The sequence below is a fragment of the Sinohyriopsis cumingii genome, chromosome 1 (genome assembly GCF_028554795.1).
Source record: "Sinohyriopsis cumingii isolate HCF-2022 chromosome 1, ASM2855479v2, whole genome shotgun sequence".
Taxonomy (NCBI): Eukaryota; Metazoa; Mollusca; class Bivalvia; order Unionida; family Unionidae; genus Sinohyriopsis; species Sinohyriopsis cumingii.
In genome coordinates, this window is record NC_142961.1 from 127,719,546 (window position 1) to 127,735,197 (window position 15,652).

At 33.9% G+C, this 15,652-nt stretch overlaps 1 protein-coding gene across 2 annotated transcripts in view; it reads right to left on the bottom strand.

Annotated features, from left to right (window-relative positions):
- The window catches only part of LOC149807841 (E-selectin-like), a 46,339-nt gene that overhangs the window by 4,860 nt on the left and 25,827 nt on the right, over positions 1-15,652 (bottom strand). The window contains exons 1-5 of one of the 2 annotated variants that reach the window (XM_089971374.1): positions 11,648-11,897; positions 10,737-10,949; positions 10,177-10,374; positions 9,102-9,299; positions 825-936 (exon numbers count right to left, since the gene is read on the bottom strand). In XM_089971374.1, the coding sequence (XP_089827500.1) occupies positions 825-936; positions 9,102-9,299; positions 10,177-10,374; positions 10,737-10,776 (548 nt within the window). In that variant the 5' untranslated portion in view covers positions 10,777-10,949; positions 11,648-11,897. Of the gene's footprint in view, positions 1-824; positions 937-9,101; positions 9,300-10,176; positions 10,375-10,736; positions 10,950-11,647; positions 11,898-15,652 lie in introns of those variants that run through there. The other variant, XM_089971373.1, reaches the window with a different exon arrangement.

Sequence of the window (15,652 nt, forward strand, 5' to 3'; positions counted from 1 at the left end):
ATAGTATCTCATTCGGACACTCAAACACTAAAACAGAGACACTGCTTCATTTGAAATAAACAAGACTGAAATAAAATGAGAATGCTATATCCAGGAGCAGGTAATTTCCAAAACAACCGCGTTAAATAACGTAGAGTGCTGCATGAAGGGAGCCTTAAAGTTCCAATATATTCTATCCTATAGGTCCCTACTTTCTCTATGTAGGTTTTAAAACGTGTTCAGCTCCAACATAACATATTAAAAGCCTAAGAAGCGACTGACGTGGAATCCAAGGTTACAGACGTGGAAACGTGTTTCGAGAAAGACGAGATTGTTAAATGCCAAATATGTAGATACAGATGCATTTATAAAACTACATTGCGATATATATATATATTCAGAAAGCATTTTCTTCTTCCTCTAACACACGAGTGACGAATACATTTGTTATAAATACAAATTTTGAACTTGAACTCCACTACATTTCTATGTAATGTCACTGTCAGTTACGTAACTAGCTGACTTGTTATTCATATTTTGTACAGGGTACAAAGAGGAGGTTAGTTTTCGCATCAAAATGACTCTTTTTATGTACACTATACACTCCACAAGGACTAGGCGCGATTTACGTGGACTCCTTATCCATCGATTACTTGCTGAAGGGGCTGGTACAGTCGAAATATTCACATAAATACTTGCTCATACAATTGATTGAATGAGGCGCATAGTTGGAAGCTAATGGAGCTTTGCACAAATGTAATAACCCATTACAGACAGCATTTAAGAAAAAAATAATAAATGATACATAAACGTAATTTCTAAAACCCTGGCTCATACATGTTTACCTTCTGACGCATACGACCGCCACAGCTATTCCTATAATGACGACACAAATTCCAGCTGCGGTTCCCCCTCCAGCCGCTCCGGCGATATTAGGTCCTGATCGATCAGGGTTAACTGAAATAGCAATGGGTTAAAATAACTGTGTGGCATTCAAAATTCAATATGGCAAAATTGTCAACAAATATGTTTATTACACTATGCTTCCCGTTCTTTTAATTCGAAGATTTTCATATTTAAAGCCTCCTCTGAAAGTTCTTAACGTTAATAATATTAATAATAATAATGACAGTACTAACAACAACAAAAGAATACAACTGAATAATGTTGCTCTAGGGAATATGTAGCGTCTTATACTAAATTGAAATTCTTGCATTTATGTTGAATTGCGGTACAATAATTAGTTGTTTCATGGTTCTGTACTGATATGGGTATATAGTGCATTCAACATGGGTTTTTCATAAGGAGTATTTTCAATCATGACAGATAGCTGATAAATTCCAATCCTACTTTCATTTGAGCTGACGCTAGGATACATATTTCCAACTTATTTCGCAGGGCGACAATAAGATGATGTTGATAAATTTTCTTCTAGCGGAGTGGATGACAATATTCATATATCATGTTACAAACGAGTCACACCTTTTGTTTTGTTTTCTGACTCTCACATTCATACGTATACAACATGTACTTATAAAATACTAAGTTAGAAATAAACTGTCAGCAGACTACTGTTCATGTTCAGCTGTATTTGGTGATAATTCGTACATAAAATATAAACATTTACATAATTATCCTTCCCAATTCAAAGTAGAAGAGCAAATTAAAAACAAAATGTACTATCTTTGTTGGATTTGAACACAAGTCGTTTTTAACGGTTAGTGGCCATGTTTACCAGCCGGACACGTATCAAAATGGAACATAAACAGTTATGCAATGGAAGGAAAAGCTATATGTGAAATAAAATATATAACTCGCTTTAATTTTTTTAACATATAGTGAAAATTGAATATGTTTTGCGGTTCGTGAATGAAGGCATCACACCACTTTATTCATAAACTAGTAGACAAGTTTTTATTTAGCGGACTGTACCAGGAGAATGGTGGAAATTATATATGGCTTAGATCATTTTTACTATAAAGCCACTTCTTAACTGGATTTGAATCTCTGAGGTTCATTAAAGTCTAGACATGTCAATTAGAAATGAAATTTGAAATATGCGAGTGGAAATGATCAATATATATATATATATATATATATATATATATATATATATATATATATACAATTACCTAATGACGCTTTATATGATCTTATTAGAACACGACAATGAGTCACTATTAAGAACATTATGATGCACATAATCGCTAACAGTGAATAGGATCATAAAGAGGTATTTTTGTATGCATGTATGTATGCATGTATGTATGTATGTACGCATGCATGCATGCGTGCGTGCGTATGTATGTATGCATGCATGCATGCATGCATACATGTACGTATGTATGTATGTATGCATGTATGTATGTATGATGCATGCATGTATGAATGTATGTATTAATGTATGTACAATGTTCCATGCTGTACTTAAAATATAAAATAATAGAGTATTCAATATTTGCGTAATGAAGTAGATATATGGTAAGATTTATGCAAATTTAAAAATTGTATGTGCTTAATTTTCTTCATTACTCGGGCAGTTGCACTATCCTAATGCCTTTTGTTTTAAGAATCAGCAAGGATGTAGGCAAATACTATATGTTGATTTCTGGAATACATAATCGATTTATCTATATAAATACAAAATATTTTACTGTTATTTATATCTCATTTGAATTGTTTTGTTAGTTATTTTCTTTTTTATCTTTTCTTTATTTATTGCATGCTGTGGGTTCTGAACAATTGTAGCTTATAGCTGATGTTGTCAGAAATCAAGTTTATTTTCTACCTCAGCAAAAGCATTGATTTTTATTCGGTATACAACTAATCTTGGTCTGAGTTACCGACATTATGTTTACCATGTTCTTTAGTATAATTATAGTAACAGACATTCTAATTATAGCTAGGATTTTGTCTTGTAAATATTTTGAATGTTCTAGAATGAAATTTTCCGTTAGGTAATAGTTTTGTTTAGAAAATTCTAATTATGACTTTGGTCAAATACAGAGCTTTATAATCTTGTTTACTGGCGACATTATTTCTGACGTAACATCTGAAGTAAAAATCAGTCTATTTGTTGTGTTCAATATTTCATTTGGGCTGGATTTTGTTTATTCATGTTATTTATTCACTCAAAATATAAAGTGCTCATCTATTATATTCTCGGAAAAAGACATTATCCTGAGATGATAGTGAATGCTAGCAACTAATCCTGGGATTACATTACTTAAGTCAATGTGTGCGTGTGTCTGTGATTTGGAATTTTACGGTAGCTCTAACAATATTTCAGTCATATCGCTAAGATATCAGCAGTTCGTCACTTTGTAATGATGTCTAGAACTCGGGCATCATGCAGCAGACATATAGCATCATGACCCACACAGCCACTTTATCCTAACACCAGGCTGACCAGTCCTAACCCTAACCTATTAATGCTGAGTTCCAGGTGTGTCAGCTGTTAGTAACATTTTATAAGTCTTTGGTATGACTAGTCGGGGTTCGAACCAGCGACATCGCGAATCCGCTGCGGACGCTCTAACCACTTATGCCACCGGTCGGTTTATGTGATTCAAAAAAAAAACTGTTGGCACATCGCCATGACAAAGAACATCAACATTTTAGCGTTGATATTTTTGGAAAAGCGCTGATTATTATTTAGGGTTTATAATCGTTAGGACTGGTAATACAAATTATACGATCATGTGGGATTTAAATTCGCAATACCATTGTTCCTTTTTGCTTTTTCACTTTTTGTTCTAAAGGGATAACTTTTTTGTCCAATTTCTCAAAATTTGATGAGTTCGCTCTTTTATATTACTTTTTTGATGGCCATAGAGTCGTAATATTAAATTGGGATCTCGAGCACGGGATACAAATTTCTCTAGGATATTCCAGAAAACTGTGTTTTTCAAATTTAAATTCACTTTAATTTTTAAATCAGCGGTATTATTTGACATGAATGTACAATGAAACCAACGAGCGTTTACAATGTTATCTACAGTGGAGAACTTTTTCTTAAATACTTCACTGGAATGAATTTGGAGAAAGAGGAGGGTGAGAGGCAAATGCCCCCCCCCCCAAAAAAAAGCAGAAACTTTGAAATATAGAAGAAAGCAAGTATTATTACCAAGAGCACTTTATGACAAAGCTTTTGACATCTAGACCTCCCTGTTTGTACAGCAAAGTGCTGATTACGATCTAGTTAAGGAATGTATCGCGATGGTTTATGAGTTGGTACCCGAGTCTTATCGACAACATTTTAGAAACTATACAAATTAAACTGGACAAACCCATGTCAGATTTGCAGCAGAACAAGAGCATTTATTTAATAAGTGATGCTTATCCACGAAAGTTTGTAAAGACTAAGAAAATCGTATTCATCTAATATTAGCTGACAAGTTCAAGTGTCGCGTCCACAGGGACGTCAAGAATTACTGTGATGAGCACAGTCAAACCTTGGAAAATGCTGCTCGTACAGCTGACGATTATGTCTTAGCTATGCAGTATATTTTGCAGTAAGCATTTCATTCAGCAGTCTTTTGTTTAAAGGCTATTTCAATGTTACACTAGCACTTCCAAATCTCAATCTGGAACAACTTTTACAAAGCATGTTTCCGATAAGACTGATCGCAAACCTTATTGTGCTCTACATGCACCTTTTGCCGAAAGGAAGGGAGAGTTATTTCTGATTGCAACAAATTTACAAATAAGCAACAGAATCAGGACATACCTATTCCAAATGCTCTTAGTTCTAAGAGTTGATGATCACGGTCATGTATTGAAAAAAACACATTTATTGGGTTAAACAAACCCAAGTCTGATTGTCTTATTGAGAATTATGAATCATTCATGTCATGTCCCATTCTGCCAGTCATATCCCTATTAATATTTTAAGGAATGCACCAGCTATTCAGGGTTTTTATACTCAGGTATCCTGATATTTTCTGAGAAGTCTTCTTCTGATGAAAGTGTTCTCATTCAGGGAGCATAGTGAGGCTTTGTTAATGTTCATTACCATTGTGTAAATTTGTTGTCAGACTTAGTATCAGGACTCGTGACAGTCGTAAGAGCCGTCTTAACCCATTGAAGGTACTAATTTATTACAAAGAAATGATCTATTGAAGATATAATTTTGGGTATTCCACATGTAGATGTATAATCCTTATTTGGATCAGAAAGTCGATCCTCTTGAAAAGAAATCCCTGATTTTTCCCATATTGTGCAGTTAATAGAACTATGGCAAATAAAGATCTTGAGAATGAAGTTGATTAGGAAAGTATTCCTTTACCTGACACATGATTTCTTCAGGATTTGATCAGATCACTTTTCTCCTCGTATGGATCAAGCAAAAGGAATGGATCACAGTGATCCTATTTTAGTTACACTTTATCTTTATTCTAACTTGGGTGACAAGCGACAATCAGTTGTTGTCGAACAGGAAAAAGGTCAAGTGATCTCCTGTTTTCTTCATTAAGCTATAAGCAAAGCTAAAACCACATACGCACCTGTTTGTTACTTTATTTAAAATGGGGTCCTTGTGAGGTGATGAAGACGCTTGAGGTACCTGATAGTGACGAGTGTCAGTGATCTATCAAACTGTTGTTCCTAAGTCGTATAGACATGACATTCTTAGTTTATCCCATTGACTCTTTTGGCTAGTCATTTATGGATCAATAAGACTTATTACATGAATTTGAGACATTTGTTTTGCCCAAAAATCAAACGTGACGTTTGTACATATTGTAGATCTTGTCAAATGGTAGGAAAACCCAGTCAGAAGGTATCGAAGGCTCATCTGCAACCTATTCCTGAATCTGAGGAACCATTTAGCAGAAGAGTGGTAGACTTTCCTTACCTAAGACCAAGTTGGGCAACTAATACTTGACGGCCATAATGTGTGCATCCAAACACTTCCCAGAGGCTATTTATTTTGAGGAATATTAAACCCAAAACCATAGTAAGAGCTTTGATAAAGGTCTTATACTCCATTTGGCCCTTGAAACGTCTGTCCAATTGCATCTGAGTCACGTTTATGTCGTTTATTATTAAGCAAGGTATGCATGAATTAAGCATTCAAGAATTTAACTTTTCTGCATATATTCATGAAAGCATGGAAGCTTTAGAAAGTTTCATAATCAAACGTTGAGAAATAGGATTCGGTCATATTGTTTTATACCGGAAAAGATTGCAACGAAGGTTTGCATTTGCTGTTTTTTTGTGGGTTTTTTTTGTTTGTTTAGGGAACCTGTTCAATAATCATTACAACTTAGACCATCTGAACTAGATTTTGGACATACCGTTCGTGGACCTTTCAGGTAAAACGTCTTTCAGATGTTTCTTATTTTAAATAGAAGTTGTCAAAAGGTTGTAGGGTTGCAAGAACTAATTAGCACTCTACTCAGTCATAAATGAAATGGGGATCTGACACAAATACAGAAGTAAGGAGTTTTCAGCCAGTTAAAAGAGTTCTGACTCACTTGGTATTATCTCAAAGTTTTATGGTCCTTCTACAGTTGAAAAGAATGTACGTGATTTAAATTAGATCATTAACACTCCTGTTCGGTGAACCCAGAAATAGCTATTAATTGAGTATGCTGATAGAGATAGTCGGTTAATAGTGCAGTCAGTTTAGTTGTACCTGTCCCACACAACAGGGACTAAAAAGATGAAATGAACTGTAGTGAATTTTGGGTAACCAATTTTCGGAATTCAAAGCATATTTATAATGGACCAGAAAGCTTCACATGCACAACCAGGAGAAAAGTGTGAACTAAAACAAGTAGTACTTGAATATCAGAACTTGTTTCCATATGTTACTACAGGAACAACTAATATCAACCATAACGTTGTAATTGAGAATTCCACAACTGTGAAATAGCATTTGTGCATGACGAACCCTTTCAAACAGGAATCTTGGAAGATAGCAAGTCAGCATTTGCTGGTGAATTGTCTCAAAGAAAGGAGTAAACCTAACTGGAGTTCACCATGTATTCATCCACCGAAACCAGATAATACTTTCCGTATGTGAACAGACTATGGACAAATTAATATTGTCAGCAAAACAAATATGCATTTCCATTGTCCAGAACCGATGACTGCTTTGAAAAAATTATAAATGCAAAATATGTCACAAGGGTTGACCTCTTGATAGGATTCTGGAAAATTCCACTGACGGTAACTGCAAAGGACACTGCGGCCTTCGTAATGCCAGATGTAATTTCTCAATATAAAATGATAGCGTTTGGGATGAAATGTTGGCCTTTTACTTTTCAAAGTTTAATGAACATAATTACATCTTATCTAGATAGTTATGATGCTTACATTGATGATGTCAATGACATAGAAAGATCAATTGGAGACCAATCATAATTTGTTTGATAGATTCAGTGATGAAAATTTGTCGATAAATGTATTCAAAAGTGAGTTCTGCCATGCTTGTGTTATATTTTTGGACATGAACAAATTAAACCAAATTGCTAATGGCAATGTTATCTCTGAGTTCTTTTGCCTATCAGTAAAAAGCAGCCGTTGCGACATTTGGGTATGGATGGTTCTTACAGGAAGTTTACCAAAAAATTTTCAATAATTGCTGAACTCCAGAATAATTTGTCGAGTAAGAAAACTAAGTTTCTTTGATCTGAAAAATGTCAGTAGGCCTTTGACAAGTTAAAGGGCCATACTAAAACCTATGTCAAACCTTCCTGCTCCAATCGTTTAAAATATCCTTTGATGCAAGTGCTGTTGGGGTGGTGCAGTATTTACCAAAGACAAAACAATGGTGTAGATCGTAAAGTGTGCTATTTTTTCTGAGAAATTAAATAAGTACCATATAAATTATTCTGTAATCGAGAAGGAATGTTTTGCTTTGATATTGCCATCGCAACATTTTAAAGTGTATATTAGTTCAGCTCCTTCCTCGATTACTATGTTTAGTGATCACAACCGTATTAGTTTCATTTGCAAGATAAAGGCCAAAACGCAGACGTTAATAATGTGGGCTTGACATTGCAGGAATACAATATTGACATCAGGTACGTCAAAGGAAAGGACAATTTAATAGCGGATGCAACTTCACGCGTATATAAGCTTTAATATGTTTCATGTATAATTTGTGTCATAGATAATATTGTATTTGTTTCCCATGTATGCTTAACTAATAGATAAAAGAAAGCTTCATTGTATAAATCTTTCTTTTTATTTATGAGAAGAGGTGTTATGTATATTTATTTCGCATTGTTTGTTTATTATTTCTTTGTTTTATTCTTTTTTATTCATTATATAATGTGGGTTCTGTAAAATTGTATCTTGTAGAGGACCAGTTGGGAATTAATTTGCAATACAGTATTTGTTTTTACATTTTCACTTTGTGTTCTTGGGAAATTAATTATTTATTGAAATTTACAAAAAGTGTTTGTTTTTCTATTACTTATTTTAAGACCATATGTGCATAGTAGTATACACTCTCATTCTCAGTGCACTTATCCAGCCTTTTCGTTAAATCTTTAGCTCTATCTAATTCTTCATTTCACAGAAGTTCTTCTTGTTCATGTTCATAAGAAATAGCTGTTACGTATATTCATTTTGGATATAATTGTACTTACCGTGTTTGTGTGTGACATAATAATGAATCAAATTCAAATCACTGGCTCGAATGTTAATGTATCTGATATGTATGAATACAGTGTTTGTATAACATTCAATAAAGCAAACAATATTTTGGAATTTTTTTAAATAGAAAATAGAGTCAATAGAATCTTTTCCCATGAATATGGATAGACATATTTCTATTAATAGAAGTAGGTAAAATATAAACTGTAAAAATGGTCTCAAACTGATTGCAGCATAGCATTAGAAAACAGGAGAATAGTATATATTCCGTAACTAATGTATATTTTCAAAGTTTCTTCCATATACTAACATTTGGGAAGGTCACGTATTCTGATGTAATTAGCAAAGAGTCAATTTGCATAATATTTTTATAAATTCTATAGCAAAATAAATAATTTAAGTCTCAGCTAATGATTTTGATAATGCTAATCATAGGTCTACTATTTCCAGTTTTACTTCCGGCAGTATTAACCTTTAAATGACGTAAAATGGCTCAGAAGACTGGTTAAGATCACCTTCACATGTCCCTAGTATGGGGCTCCATTTTTCATTGCTATTGCAGCGGATAGTCTCTTTTCCCGGACGTGTATAGCTGAATCCTTCATTGCATTTGATTGTAACAGTAGCATTGTAGCTCGTATTTCCAGCTAATCCAAAATGTGGGGTGACTGTGCTGTCCCCAGGTAAATCATCGAGCAGACCGCACTGTACTACTGTAATAAAGATAAAGAATATGCGTAAATACAAGTGTCAACGGTTTTATATACACAAGTTACGAGAATGTTAGATAAGAGCAAATAATCTTACCGTAAGGAACTCCTGGACATTTCATTTATGTAAAAATGATGTATATAATTTATAGATTTATTTTAAAGCTTTACAACTAGTTGAGGCATCACTGCCTTTTAATAAAGTCATACAAAATATAAAGTAATTTAAATCTGAGATATCGGTTTGGTATTTAGAATTACATATTCAATTGCCATCAAATTTCACATTTAGCAGTATTAAAACTTAATTGGTTATAACACTCATGAATCTGAAGATAACCTTCACATGGCCTTTGTACGGAGTTCCAATTTCCATCATTATCACAGCGGACAGTCTCATATCCAGGACTTGTATAGATGAATCCCTCATTGCATTTGACTCGTATAGTAGCATTGTAGCTCGTGTTTCCAGCTAATCCCAAAGCTGACGTTATTGTACTATTCCCAGGGATACCCACCGGCCAAACGCAATCTAACACACATTATATACATTTGTTCGATTCTGGTCATGAACTTCAGTTTTAAATGTATGTCATGAGTGTAACGATTTCAAGGATAAACGAATTATTGATGAATAGTCATGCTGATAATTTGAGGACCGATCGCTGTTGCGAACACTGTTTAGTGATACTATTTTTGCTTTCATGAACATTCTTACAGATTAATATTAATATCAGATCTACTGATATTTATAAAAATCATATAGCAGAGAACATCTATCACATCGTATTTATTTACATGTTACTATGTTCCCTGCTTGCAGTTTTGGAAATGGACTATTCGTGTTAACGTAATGTCTGTTTTGCAAAGTTTCACCCACCTTTGCAATACCCAAGACTTCCTTTCCAGGATCCATTACTACTACACCGAAGAGGTTCGACCAATTGCAAGCTATAGTTGTATCCTTCATTACACTGTATAGTCAGAGTGTCATTGTACGTTGTGTTACCAGCAATTCCTGGTGTAATAGTTACTATACTGTGGTCAGGGAGACTTTTAGGATGCCCACAATCTGTCACTGTTATGTTGAGGAAAAACATGAACAGCACATAAGCAGAACTTACAAAAGAGGTGTTCATTTCCAGAATGATCAGAATGTATGATTTTCCTGAGATTGTCGAATCACATACTCATGTCCGTTACTTGGTCTTCACAATGTCGTGACAAAATCTAATATATCAACATAAATATGTAATTTTACAAAAGTATTTTATTCCGTACTGTACAAAACATTGCTTAGTATGAAAAAGTTATTCTAAACAAATATAAATACATAAAAAGTATTCCCATGTTTTATTAAATTAGTTAAAATGCTGCCACAGGTGAATATGAAGCCTACTAAATAATGTCTTGGCTGTATTGTAATACGTAGATAATTACCGGAACATTTGAAATTTCCTGACCACTTTTTATTGGCCATGCACTCTATAGTCTTCTCAGCTTCACTCACACTCGATCCATTTTCAGATATATGATATCCTTCATTACATGTAACATTAAGTTTTGCTCCGTAGGTAAAATTCTGTCTTGAGTCTCCCAATTTAAAAATACTGAATCTTCCATTTTGTATAGTGTATGGGGAACATGCAAGTACTGAAATATAAATCGCTTTTATAAGAGAAATTCAAGAAATACAACTTTGAGGGAAGATTTAGCGACCTTTACCAAGACATTTTACTAAAATGTCTCATCTACCGCAGTTTTATCATTTTAATATTTGAACTTCACTGAGGTTTAGATATGTAAGCTTTTAAACTAAAAGATTATGATTAGTTTGACAATCTATCTCAAAAGTCCACTGTTGTTATGAGAAAGATTCGTACAGACATAAATAGTCTCAGAACCACATAAAGGAATATTTAAACAACGAAACATTTAGAACATACACATGTGCAAGATTCAGTGCAACGTGTTTTCGGAGAAATGTGTTCAGGGATAAAGTATTTTATGAACAGAGCCATTTACTTATCTAATATATCTCCGTACGTTGTTGTTGTTGTTGTTGTTGTGGGGTTTAACGCCATTTTTCAGCACGATAGGCTATACATGGCGGCCAGTATTAATGGTGGAGGAAGAACCCGGAAAACCCCGGAAAGAACCACCGACCCACGAGAAGCTACTGGCAAGCTTTCTCACGTGCCCACATTGGCTGAATCTTAGACTCGAACCGCCGCAGACAGAGGTAAGATGGCAGTGATCCGTAACGAAGAGCGCTTTAGACCACTCGGCCACTCGGGGCCCCATCTCCGTACGTGAATAACATATTAAAAATATACACTTAACATTCTTACCTACATATGCTTGCAACTCGCAAATGCTGATAAAAGCCTCTCTTGTTTGTGGTGTCAGTTCCGTTGTATTAAGTGTTATTGAACTGATCTATTTATCGAGTGTAACGTTCGCATCGAACGAGGCAGGTGGTGAGTTTGAATCAAAATATATCTGCTGCCATATGTTGCCCTCCAGTCTAACATGCATTCTCGCACCTTTTAGCCGATTGTATCCAGGTTCTGGCGGTGCAGGTTGCTCTGGAATTCGAGTCAATCTCACTCATACGTGTTCGTTTAAACAGAGTGGAACACTAGCATTCATATAATGATTTTCGCAATTCTTATTTGGATTATATGCACATAATTATTAGTATAGGCTTACTCAAATATGTTCTTCAAAACATTTGTTTTCTAAATTTTTTCATTATTTATTTAAAGTTAACCAATATACATTTCCTCCTATAAGCTATCAAATTGTGCTGAAAACAAATTTAGAGGATGACTTTTGTAGTTTGCATACACATATTTAATGAATTCAATTTTTACAGACAAACGATATAAACAAGGATGATGTTGACGTTGCTAGCTGGCCAAATTGACATAACATGTACAAAAAGTAATATTATAATACAATTATTACAATTCTGACGAAGGAATTTCATCTGTCAGAATCGAAAATCGGTATTTACAGTACGAAAATGACTACTTGGCACATATTTTGTAGCGTGTTGCCAAGATAATCAGTTATGCGCAGGTTTTTTTTCGAATTAAGCAAAGTAAGTATGTACATAGCCATTATGTGACAGATACTTGCAACGTCAAGAACAATGGCACTGCCATTCAGTATTCAAAATTAAACATACTAAAACATAGTGATAATAACTGTCTCGTTCTGACTTTCCATATGCTTTTATTTTCCTCTGATGAGCAGAAACGACGAAAAGCAAATAGCAAAGGTTACTTTTTTATACCCAATGCACATCCGTGAGAGACTATACAGGAAAGAAAGTAAAGTCTAAACTTGTATGCGCTTGCTTTATTTTAAGACTTAAAACCCCTTTCTTTCCTCTGTGACGGGTAAACGCAGGAAAGTATTTATTTAGTTGATTGACGAGACCAATAATGCTATAGCCATGCACCTTACGTCTCAGTTTAAGTGATCATCGAACACAAAGATTGATATGATATGCAAGTCGACAGTAGACGATTGACCGCAAGTGTTGTAGAGACGAGGATCTAAAAGAGGTTTTAGTTTAAATATTGACTGATATTCATCTGTAGCGGTCCATATATATATATATATATATATATATATATATATATATATATATATATCTATATATATATCTATATATATATTCACATACATATATACATATATATATAAATGCATATATACATAGATATGTATGAATAAATACACACAAACACACACACACACACACACACACATATATATATATTAGATTTACCTATCTCTCTCGCTCTTTCTCTCTCTGTCTATATCTATATATATATATTCACATACATATATACATATATATAAATGCATATATACATAGATATATATGAATAAATACACACAAACACACACAAACACACACACATATATATATATATATATATATATATATATATATATATATATATATACATACACATATATATATTAGATTTTACTCCTAACATTTAGTGCTATTGTGTCTATGACTCATCTGAGGCTGACCTGACATGATGTACCTTTACAATATTCTTTACTCCCATGGACTCGCCAAAATTATTGTACAACCTGATATTGTGCATCAAATCAAATAACTGTCCATCAATTAGTCAGGAATCAATTACATTTTTACGTTCTACTGTGCTGCTAGGACAAATATATTTAATGTATTAAAATAGCTTTCTTGGAATATTTACGATCTTCTATTAGTAAATCTGTCAACATTGATATAACTGATGTTCAGCCAGTCGATAACACACAATAATAAAGGTACATTCTAACTCGATGGCCACCTTTTTCTTCAGACTTCATGAACGTAATTAGGTACTTATACGCGGACATGGTATCACATTTTTTGATTAAGATCTCTCACAGGTCATCTGATTGAAATTTGATAGACATACATAAATCATTAAACTACTTGCAGGAATAAAGGATTAAGGTGAAATTGGTAACTTGAGCATATGATAAAGATGTTTTCTACCAATAAAATGAGACATGGGCAGTTATCTATATGAGAAAAACATCTCAGATTTTAGCACATACATGTTTTTTTAAACATACGCCATATATGTTTACTTTAATATTCAGTTGATACACGGAATTATCAAATTCAGTACAAACCAAGATGAATGTTTTTGTTTCTCCCAGTTTTCACTTCAGCTTGCAATTAAAAGATCAATAGTTAGAAATGCTGCTATAATCTCACATTTTATTTGCTGATATAATTTCTTTAATCAGCAATAAGGCAACATTATGTGCAATATTTACCGTCCAAGACATGTGCAGAGTGTCACGGAATTGTATTCACAAAACTAACCATTTGTATCAATACAAATTTAAATTGCGTTTTCTTGCCGCGCACAGCGTTAACATGGGTGTATGAATGTAGTATTTGAAGTTTCGAAATACTACACCCTGTTTTCTGGTGACAACACGCACAGATCATCAGAAGGGTTTGTTGGTGTGTGTGTGAGAGTTTATGTTGGGTTACTCTAGTTTGCTGACACTGGACATATAGTAAAGAATGTGATATTTTTCTCCACATCATGACAATTCATAAAAGCCAAGTCAATAATCTGAACACTTTACGGAAGTTATCTTGAGGTGTATAGGTATGTACACGTGTAAGACATTTTTATTTTCTGTATTGTCGTTCCTTTTATGCGATGAAATTGTTTAATACATTCAATGTTTCAGAAATGTTCTACATTTCTGGAATGACAAACGTATTACCACATAACGCCTTGCTTTTAGCAAGAATATAGTCTATGTAATGATACAGCTGAAATGGGCTAAAATTGTAATGATATCACTGTTTTGTCACTGAAATATGTTTACTGTAATACACTGTTCAGTTAATGCATCTTTAGATGTTGTGCGGAATTATCATATGTATAGCCTATGTTGACCTAACAGCGGAGATTAAACAAGTGGTCATGACAGCCCTTCAGACTTTACTCAAAGTGTATAACTATTACAGTTTCTCTATACACTATCAGCTGCTGTTAGAGTCGATGGTGAATATTTGCAACTGTTTCATAGCGACAACTGCGTTTGACGGATGATTCATCTCACAGCTCATTTTCTTGCCATAAATTTACTGGACATTTGAACAAAAGGGAGAATAAGTATGCTGGATACAATCGTTGGATACCAAATCTAACTTTATTTTGACGATGTATTCAATATACTTACTGAGTTGCTAGATATCATACTACTCATCACAAGGTCACATCCACCAACCACAATGAAGAAATCCATGGGATTATTTTATTCTGATACAGTAGTCAGTGTTCGTTGAACTGACGTTGGTTTGATGGTTGATGGTGTTCCACTGAGTGTCAGTAGCTAAAGGCCATGGGTCAACGAGTATGTGAGGCAGGGAGGAGATCTTGGGATAATTGATCAGGCTCGGACGATTGAATTATGTCAGTTAATTCCGTAATCAATTAACTGGAGCTGTATCTCAAAATGTTTGTGACCTTCTTTGCTATGCTGAGAAAGAATGACATCATATATGTTGATATTAATAATCATTGTTATTCTCTGTATCTGATGCACCGACATACTCGTAGATGAACAAAACATTGCTCATAGTTGACGCTAAGTTAGCACATTGATCATATATGACTATATGACTATAATTTTGATGTTATTTATGTTAAAAACAGTAATCCATTGATAATTTTCCTTCATGAATCTTTGTTAATGAACTTTACTTTTCAATTACATATATTGAGGGGAAAACCATTTTATGTCCGTTGATGAATGTTGTGTTTATGTATAGGATGGAGTTTGACTGT